At 36.4% G+C, this 10,915-nt stretch overlaps 1 protein-coding gene across 1 annotated transcript; it reads left to right on the top strand.

Annotated features, from left to right (window-relative positions):
* The first annotated feature begins 5,516 nt into the window (after positions 1 to 5,516).
* Positions 5,517 to 6,449, top strand: LOC105555013 (olfactory receptor 148-like). Its single transcript, XM_012001702.1, has one exon. It carries the CDS (start codon positions 5,517 to 5,519, stop codon positions 6,447 to 6,449), a length of 933 nt encoding a protein of 310 aa, XP_011857092.1.
* Positions 6,450 to 10,915: the final 4,466 nt, after the last annotated feature.

Genomic DNA, 10,915 nt, shown 5'->3' with positions numbered 1-10,915 from the left:
GGAATTAAAGTGTCATATTGCTGTAGAGAATCTATAGGGAAAGAATACATGATACATATGGAAAACACAGCTTCATTTTGGTGTCTGTGGTGTATTTTTTGTGGATATGTTACTCTCCCCAAGTTATTTGTTCTCTCATCTGAAACATGGGGATAATGACATACCTCCACTGATTGCTTTTTTTGAGATCTAATGAATCTTAGTGGCCATAAAAGTTATATATATATATATATACACACACCCGCATTTATATACATGCATGTGCATGCATAGATGTATATATGTGTATGTATGTACACCACACATGTATATACAGTTACACGCATGTAATATATGCACATACAGTAAAGCATAACATAAGCACAAATTCTATTTTATCAGTACTGGGCCCTACAACCATGTTTTTTAGATGTACTGAACTAATTATGAGAGGAAATTATCCTTTTCTCTGGAGAGAAATCATGTCTGGTATTGTTCCTTGTGACTGTGCCTTCTTTCCATTGACTGAAACATCTGAGCAACAAAAGGGAGGAGCTGGAAATGTGGGCAGAGTTCATCATCTGATCCTGCTGGGCTTAGAGCTTAGCACTAAAAGTCTGCCACAGACCAGGCATGCAGCATGGTTAGAGGGCACTGAATCAGGAAACACACAGAAGATGCTGGTTGTTGAAAAGACAACTATGTGAAAATTCCCGTAACCGAGCACAATATACACAATTAAACCAACATAGATGAGGTATCTTCACTTAAAAGTCTGTCCTTGTGCCTTAGTGTTGCCAGGCATTCCTCAAGATTGATTCTCACCTTCTTTATACTAATAGGGACCCCAAGTTTCACAATGTCTATGACCATTCAGAATGAAAACATTGCCCAGCCTCCCTTAAAGCTGGTATGGCCTTGTAACTAAGCTCTGGCCAATAGGGTACAAGAAATAATTGCAACACCATGTCATGCCCTTTCAAAGAAAAGAGGATGGCCTCCCATTCACTTTACTCTCTTCCTGCTCACTGGTGTGAATGCAGGTATATCCTGAGCCAGCTTGAACCATAAAGACTAGACCATAAAGCCTAGAGTATTTCCCCTAAAACTGGAGAAGCAACAAGATAGAAAGATCCTGAGTCCCTGACACTCTCATAGAGCAAGTCACCGTATCATCACAGAATTTTACAGGATAAAGTAATGAATTTCTCCATGGTTTATTACAGCTCTTTGGGTCCTTATCCTACCCTAATACATTTGATTATGATTAATTAAAAAGTAGGCTTTTAAGGAAACTGTCTTCTTCGGAATATGAAAAGCACATTTGCTTATAATGGAAATAGAAATCTGTATATTATGAGAACAATATCCAATTTACTTTAGCTCCCACCACTGTAACACATGTGTCCTGAATTATGCTGGTGTGTGTTGATTATGTTTATCATAGTTTGCTATTTATTTTTCTTTACTTCTTCTGAGAGCCATTTCCCTTCCTGAAATAAAAAGGCTGTCATAGAGTTCTTAGCACTCTATGACACTCTGTTCTGGTTCAGAACAGGCTTTCAATAAACTGTTTTGCTCATTGTCTCATTTCTGTTATTCTCTTTCTTCGATGTTCTATATCTTTATCATCACGGAGAGTTTTAAGTGTACGGTTCTGCTTGTTGTCTCTCCTCTGATGTTTCCATAGCAATTCATCTAAAACTTCCTGCTGTTCTTATCAAACCTGAGCCCTTTATGTGCTCTTAAAATTGTAAACCTTTAAGAAAATAAGTTTTTAAAATGCATGAAGTTATTTGATTAATTTATAAATACATATGAATTCCAGTGGTTGAATATACGCTTAGGCCTTGTAATTGCAATCTACTATCGATATTGGAGAATGGATTTCAAAAGATCAAATAACAAATGCTCAGACATGTGCACAAATCTTATAAGCATTTATTACATATTGGTGATAACAATTATAATAGGTATAATTTTCATAAGATCACTGATAACTTGGAAATTTCATGTTTGAAGATATCACATACAACCTGGGCTCAGCAGAAACTTATAAATGAATGGATAGGTAGGGTGGATTTACAAATATGTATAGTACTATATATTGAGTTCCTACTTGAAACCAGTGCTAATTATTTTACATAGTATGTCAAATTACATTAATTACAGACAGGAATAAAGCTGGGTCATCACAAATCACTTAGTTGTTTGTCAGAAATTTCTTGGATAATGGTGACCATTGCTTAAGAGGAGCAATTTTCATTGATTAGAAGCAAATATGCTCCTGACAAACCCAAAGCATAGACAAATGCCAAAGGAGATAGGCAGGATGCAGCTCAAGGGTCTAAAAATCTATGAGGGCTTGTAAAGAACATACGTTGCTCATCCAGAGGTTCAGAAAATTGTAGAGAAAACAAGAAACCAGGTTCTAATTTATCAGGATCAACTTGACTCTGTCACAGAATTGAGTCTGTGAGCTTCAGATTCAGTCTGGGGCTTAATTCCTACCTCTAGTACTTAATAGTTGTATAATCATGAGAAAGCAATTTAACTACTCTGAGTTCATGTCATCATTTGTCATAGAATGTAATACTATCCTTATTTTAAAGATAAGCAAATTGAAGGCACGGCAGAGTCACAGAATTAGTAAGTAAGAGCCTAGATGTTAAACAAAATCTGCCAGGCTTAAAATCTTGTCTTCCCTTATTGGCTCCTCTCATCCAAGCAGAGAACAATAGAATTCTCTATCTTTTTCAAGGTTATGTTAGGAATATCATCATATGTAATCCTTACACAATTGTGTGAGGTAAGTATTATCTCAGTTCGTCAAAAACAAACATTAGTGGATACTCACTATATACCAAGCACAATATAAAAACATCCCACATTTTGGCAATATTTTCCCATTCACTGGATCTTGATTTCCAACATCTAACTACTTTTGCCATTTATCCCCTACATTTTCTTAGTTTAAAAGTCACATAGTACACTCCACTTTTCTGTACTGAGTTATTAAACCTCTTTTTCTAGGAATATGTTAAAATAACTACACAGCAGTTAACTCTATTTGCCCTCTGTTCATTAAGCCTAACTGAAATTGTTCAGAAACCTCCCAAGATACCTATGTGAAGAGATGACTAATCCGGATCTTGGAGGCCACCCAGTGGCCATGCACTTGTTCTTTAACAACTAAGGCAAACATACAAACTCATTTCAGGTCCAGATGATCCCCTAGAGAAAGCAGACGAAAGGATCCTGGGGTGGGGAGTTGGGATACTGGGGAGAATGAAGAATAGTAGCTTTCCCCCAACAAGAAACCCCAAAGGACCCCAAAATTCAAAGAACTCAATACAATAAACAGAATCTCTATAGACTTGATGCCTTAAGACAGTAATAGAGTACATCAATTTCATTAAGATCTTGTGATAACACTTTTCCAGATTTGATTATCACATGCTCTAAGACATATGATCTAAATCTGGTACCTAAGATTGTGTGAATAATTTTGTCCTATGTAAGATATTTTTTACAATAATTCCTTTTCACATTCTTTAGTTGTTGCTGTGACAGAACTTTCCACTAATCATAATTTTGTTCTTTTCTTTCTCTTCAGAAAGGTCCACTTGCCTTCCTTAACTCTCCTCCAGCGAGAGGTAATTATGAGTTACAGCAATTTTGAAGATATTCAAAGCTCATCCTATCTCTCCTAGCTCAGCAATTGGGTACTCTACATTTCAATGAATATCTAAATTCCTTTTACTAGGCATGGTATCTGAAGCCTAAAGTAGGCTGACTACAACCATTGTTGGCTGGGGTTAAGAAAAAAGACTTAAAATAGTTGAAGGACCAAAGGAATAATTCTAGAGAATTTAAAAAGTTGATCGAAATAAACACACTTGTTGGATGCTGCTATTTCTTAAATCCTAGTGATACAATGATGAGCAAGAATAAACATGGTCTCTTCATAGAACTCACAGTCAGATAATATCCATAAATTCATTTCCAACTTTTCATTCATTCATTCCTCTAACAAATATTTAAATTCCAGCTATTCAGAAGTACTATGGTACGTGCTGCAGATTCAATGACAAATTATAGCCACTACTTTCAGGGATCTAACAGTCTAACAGAACCTGAACTACATTCCTTCAGTATTTCCTGTGTATATGTGGATTATATTCATCTATCTTACCACTTCCATATTTTTAGAGGCTAAAATTATCAATCAATAACTATTACTTATAAAGAGAATCAGAGAAATTGACCAGGAATTGTAAGTGGAAATAAGGGCAATTATTAGTTTTCATATTTGGGAGTATCAAAAATAAATACATCAAAAAAGTAAAAACTGGAAATGAAAATATCCTTCTTGAATGATTCACAAGAGCCTTTATATTCAAGCATTGTCATACCCTAGCGGCAGTTACATGTTCTCAGCATATACAGTTACCTCTTTCCGTTAAAATAAAACAGTCAAATTCATAGAAGCAGTGAGCAAAATGATGTTTGTCATGGGCAGGGAAGAGAGGGAAATGGAGAGTTACTAATCAATGGCTCTAAAGTTTTAGTAATGCATGACGAGTCTAGAGATCTGTTGTACAATATTGTCCCTATATTGTTAATAATAATATTGTATTGTATTCTATACTGAAAATCTGGTAAGAGAGTACTTCTCATGTTAAGTGCTCTTACACAACAAAATAATAAAAAAATTTTAAAAGACAAAACACACAAAAAGCTTCAGAATTGAAATATTTTAGTTTCATTATTCTAAGGATTCAAAAATTCCAATTGTTAGCAAAGATGAAATATTTAATATCTGCATCTTTATATATGATGTGACTTCACTCAAACCTAAAACTAGGATATGATAATACATCTCAGCTGCTAATCTCTAAGCAATTTAAAACCCCAGAGTAACAACAAAATTAGTCACTGTTAGTGTCTTTTCAGACAAATGAATATTTCCAAATAAGAATGTGCCAAAACTAAAAAACTAAAAAGTTTATCTGTAATTAGAATGATATTAACACAATCCAAATCTTAATGCTCATTGCATTGTATCTCAGTCCATCATTCTTATTAGATATGTCAATGACAAAACTGACTTTTGGTGAATAATTAGGGCATCTGATCACATCTTCGAGTAACTGTAGAAATACTGTGAAGAGGAATCAGGAGGATCTGACTTACGAGTTGGTCTTTTTAGGGCATTCATTATTGTATCATTAGTTGCGGACATTAATTATGTTCTCTGTTCTCTTAGCCCATCCAACATTTCACCATATTAATGTTTCATTTTGTTTGCTGTCTATAATCGCAAACAAATATATCTCAAGATATGAAGGAATATGCATGCTTTACTAATCCCTAAATGTCTGCGGAAGAATCTCTAATTCTTAATTTCAACATCAACTTAATGTTTAAACAAAAATTGGTGCCAATGAATGTATTGGTATTGTATTTATCCCAATCTGCCTCCACATTCATATTTTCACATATTTTGTGAAAACCCAGACTACCCTTCCTTGAACATGAGGAATCACACATTGCTGAATGAGTTCATTCTACGGGGAATACCTCAGACAGAGGGACTGGAGGTTGTACTCTGTGCTGTCTTCTCATTCATCTACCTCTTCACCCTACTTGGAAACTTACTCATCCTTGTAGCAATTGTTTCTTCCTCTACCCTTCACACGTCTATGTATTTCTTCTTGCGACTCCTGTCTATTTTTGACATATTGTTCCCATCCGTAACATGTCCCAAGATGCTATTGTATCTCTCTGGCCAGAACCCAGTCATTTCTTACAAGGGATGTGCTTCACAGCTCTACTTCTATCACTTATTGGGTTCTGCTGAAGGCTGCCTCTATTCTGTAATGTCCTATGATCGCTTTGTTGCCATACGTCACCCACTGAGGTATATGCTCATCATGAAGCCTGGAGTCTGTGTCAGCCTGGTCGTGGTAGCTGGGTTGGTGGGTTGTCTTCACGCCACCATTCTGACCTCCTTTACCTTTCAGTTGTCCTACTGTGGCTCCAATCAGGTGGACTACCTCTTCTGTGACATTCCTGCTGTTTTACCCCTGGCCTGTACTGACAGTGACCTGGCCCAGAGGGTGGGTTCCATAAATGTTGGCTTTCTGGCTTTAACACTTTTGATCAGTGTCTGTGTCTGCTACACTCGCATTGGGATTGCCATATTGAGAATCCGTTCAGCAGAGGGCAGGCAGAAAGCCTTCTCCACCTGCAGCGCTCACCTCTTTGCAATCCTCTGTGCCTATGGACCTGTAATCATCGTCTATCTGAAGTCCACACCCAACCCCTTGCTTGGTGCCATGGTGCAAATATTAAATAATATTGTCTCACCCATGCTGAACTCGTTAATCTATTCCTTAAGGAACAAGGAAGTGAAAAGGTCCCTGAAAAGAGTATTCCGAAATGTTTTACTTACTGTCTGTGAATAAATTATGAGACATTATTGGGAATAAATGTTATAATTAACATTATTCTTTGTCTCTTAATTCTGGATAAGGAATCCAAAGGGCATAGCAAGCACTTGGAGACAGATTTCTTGTCTCTATAATGGGTAGCCAACTTTTCCTGATTGAGGACAGAGAGGATCTGTAGCAGTCCAAGAAGTACCCTTCAATAGTTCCTCTCTGTATAAATCAACATTCAATTTTACCTTGTTTTTTTGCTCCAATTAAAATGTAATTGTTCCTTTTTTCTGCGTATAAGCATTTCAGTTCTTCCATCTTGCAAAGAAGAAGGTTAGCTAACATTCATAGAGCATGATCTGTCTTCTGGGCATTGTGATGAGCATTTCACATACATCATCTTATTAAATCTTCACCCCTATAAAGTAGATTTTACGTAACGTAGAAAAGAGTTTTGAGGATTAAAGTCTTCAAATAGTGAACCCAACGTTACACATTAAGCATCAAATCAGACCTCAAACTCAGCTCCAGTTAACTCCAAATCACCTCCCTGCTATAGATTCCTGTACCACATAGCTACCCTAAGTGACCTGCATGGCAATTTACTCATCCTAATTACTTCTCTCATGATACAAATAAGTTGTTCGATAAATAACTGGTAAAATAAGTACTGACAGAGGTTACGTCTATATACAGTCAGCCCTCAATATTCATGGGTTCTGCCTTTGTGAATTCAACCACTGCGATTCAAAAATATTCAGAAAATAAATTTTACAAAGTTCCAAAAAGCAAAACTTGAATTTGCCTCATGTGAGTACTACATTGAATTCATGTGCATGAAATGGTGGTAGGCATTGTACTAAGTATTACAAGTAATCTAGAGATGATTTAAGGTATACAGGAGGATGTGCATAGGTTATATGCAAATACTACACCATTTTAAATAAGGGACATGAGCATATTTGGATTGTGATATTTATGGGGGTCCTAAAACCAATCTCCTGAGGATACTGAAGGACGACTGATTTGACTTTATTATTATCTCCACTTACTCTATTCTATTACCAATTGTTCCCACCTGTAGATGGTGGCACTGAGATACAGCAATAAGTGTCTTCCTTGTGTACTGCATCTAGTTATGCTAAAGCCAGCCCTAGACCCAAGTCCTCTTAAGTCCTGCTGTGTCATCGTTTTCCTATTGCACCGCACTGCCAATATATCAAAATACTCTTTAGTGTAAAAGCAAGGGGAAAGTCTTTCCATCCAGTGTTGTTGAAGAGAAGATGGTCTAATTGTAGGGCTTCATTAGCATGCTCATTTGATTCTCCCAGCCAGTTACATTTTGTAACTTAACTTCCAACAAGACTGGAGTTGATAACTGTTTCTCAATTTTCTCAGAATCTAAAGTGAAAGAAAGGGTACTATTAACTGGGGATCCCACAGACATGCCAGCTCCTAGTTTCCATGACATTTTAGTTATTTGTAGTTCTTCTATTCCATTTGTAGTCTCCAAAGTTCCCTTCCTATTTGAAACCAGTAAACAAAAACAAGTAAAAATCTCTAATAAAAATGCTTACTTTACAAATAGCATGAAGCTAAAAGGATAAAATGATAAAGTGAAGCTCCTTCAAGCATAGTTAAATGGTTTTAGTGCACTAGGAGGATTCTAAGGCTCCTCCTAACTTGATTGGCAAAAATCCAAGATGCCACAGCATCTTATTCCCACACATTGGGGATGCCTATCAGAGACGATATGCTGGATTCAAATAACCCTAGTGTTAGTTTGCTGTTCTACTAATGCAGGATATTTGTAGAAGAATCTACATGTCATGATATCTGGTAAAGCCTGACTAGTGTTTAGGGACAGATATTCAACACACTGATACTTCCATAATAGATTTGTTTTCTAGACAATGGAAAGTTTCATAAAAGTAGAGATTATGTGTGTCTTGCTCATCACTGTATCCATAAGACATAGCCCAGTGATATAGTAAACTTCCAGTGTAGGTTTGTTGAATGAATGAATGGATACCTCTTTACCCATTCAAATTATGATGCAATTGTATATTTATTGATGTAGAGGAATATGTGTGAAATAATTAAGATACGGAATAATATTATGTCTGAATTTAAATATACATTCATGTTTAGGTAAAATTCATTATACATAAAAAACAAAATCTGAATGACGAACTTTTTGGCTTTTTCTAAATTAATGTTGCAATGACTGGCACTGAAAACAAACACTAACCATTTAAATCTTTCCTGGATCTAAAAGCACACAACATGAGATTTTATTTAAAAGAGAAGTGCACACATGTATAAACACACACAGACACACACACACAATCACTTTTTAAAATCTTACCTCATTAACAACTACAGCAGCAAAACCAAATCACCTGATTGAAAAATGGGTAAGAGACTTAAATAGACATTTATCCAAAGAAGATACACAAACGGCAAATAAGCATATGGAAAGATGTTCAATACCACTAAGCACTAAGGAAATGCAAAATAAAACCACAATGACATATCACTTCAATAAGGATGGCTACTATTTTTAAAATTACCATAGTAATAAGCTTTGGCTATGATGTCAGAAATTGGAACCCTTGTACACTAATGATGAGAACGTAAAATGGTGCAGCTGGTATGGAAAACAGTATTGTATTTTCTTAAAATAGTAAACATAGAATTACCATATGATCCAGCAATTCCAGCTCTTGGTATATATACAAAAGAAATAAAAGCAGGGTCTTGAAGACACATTTGAACACCCACATTCCTAGCAGCGTTAATCACAATAGGCAAGGGCTGAAAGCACCCAGCATTCACTCAATGAATGGATACACTAAACGTGGTATATACACACAACAAAACATTATCCAGACTTAGAAAGAAAGGAAGTTCTGACACATGCCACAACATGGATGAGCCTCAATGTTGACATTATGACATTATGCTAAGTGAAATAAGCGAGTCACAAAAAGACTGTATAAATCCAGTAATATGAGGTATCCAGAATAGTCACATTCATGGAAAAAGAAACTAGAATGTTGGTTCCCAGGAGGCACTGATGTTGGAAGGAAATGGAGAAGTCGTTTAATGGTTATAGAGTTTCAGTTCTGCAAGATGAAAAAGTCCAGGGGATTAGTTGGGCAACGATGGAAACAGTTGATCATCAATGGAAATATACTTAACATTACTGTACCATATATTTCAAAATGGTTAAGACGTTAAATTTTATGCTTTGTGTATTTTACCACAATTTTCTTTTTCTGAGACAGGATCTTGCTCTGTTACCCAGGCTGGAGTGCAGTGGTGCAATCATGGTTCACTATAGCCTGGACTTCCGCGCTCAAGAGATCCTCCCACCTCAGCCTCCAGAGTAGCTGGGACTACAGCTGTGCACCCAACACCCAGCCAATTTTTGAAATTTCTTTTAGAAATGAGATCTCATTATGTTGCCCCCAGGCTGGTCTCAAATTCCTGGGCTAAAGGGATCCTCCCATATTGGCCTTTCAAAGTACTGGGCTTACAGGCATGAGCCACCATACTTGGCCTACATTTATTTTTTAAAGGTTGCTTATGCAGTTTTCACACATTCTGTGATTTATTAGTTATCTCCTTTTTCCTATAGCTACATCTACTTTAGTTGAACCCTCCCAAATCACTGTTTCTTTATATTTTATACCTCCACTTGGTGTGGGGAGAGAGTTTGAGAAATGTAGTCAAAGGTAGCTTTTCAGAAGATCTGCCTAGAGTAATAATCATAAGTTACCATTAATTGAGTTCTTACTCCTTACCAGGCACTGTGTAATTGCTTTTTATGTATTATCTACTGTAATCTACATATGAGTTCTGTAAGATCATTTTACAGAAGATGAAATGAGATTTAGGGATGTTAGGTAATTTTCTTCAAGCCACACAATTAGTTTGTGGATGTAAATGGTCATCTGTCTCAGATCTTCATGCAGCTACGCACAATACAGCAAATTTGTTGAAACTTTAGAATAAACATTTGGCCTTCCACACCCCCCCAAAAAACTTACCCTAACTTTTTTTTTTGCCGTTCAATCTCTCAGATGCATATTGAAGGTATTTAACTCGGAAGCTTTAATAGATGTCAGGAAGTATAAGGACAGATACTTCAAGTGCTAGCTTAACATTATTTTTGAACTCCCAGCATATTTCTTCCGTCTTTCTTTTTTTTAGGATGTTTTCTTTTTTTTTTTTTAATTATACTTTAAGTTCTAGGGTACATGTGTACAACGTGCAGGTTTGTTACATATGTGTACATGTGCCATGTTGGTGTGCTGTACCCATTAACTTGTCATTTACATTAGGTATATCTCCTAATGCTATCCCTGCCCCCTCCCCCCTCCCCACAATAGGCCCCGGTGTGTGATGTTCCCCTTCCTGTGTCCAAGTGATCTCATTGTTCAGTTCCCACCTATGAGTGAGAACATGCGGTGTTTGGTTTTCTGTTC

This window comes from Mandrillus leucophaeus, unplaced genomic scaffold (assembly GCF_000951045.1).
Source record: "Mandrillus leucophaeus isolate KB7577 unplaced genomic scaffold, Mleu.le_1.0 Scaffold669, whole genome shotgun sequence".
Lineage (NCBI taxonomy): Eukaryota > Metazoa > Chordata > Mammalia > Primates > Cercopithecidae > Mandrillus > Mandrillus leucophaeus.
Note: the sequence above shows the minus strand (reverse complement) of the source record. Positions and strands in the feature narration are given on the sequence as shown.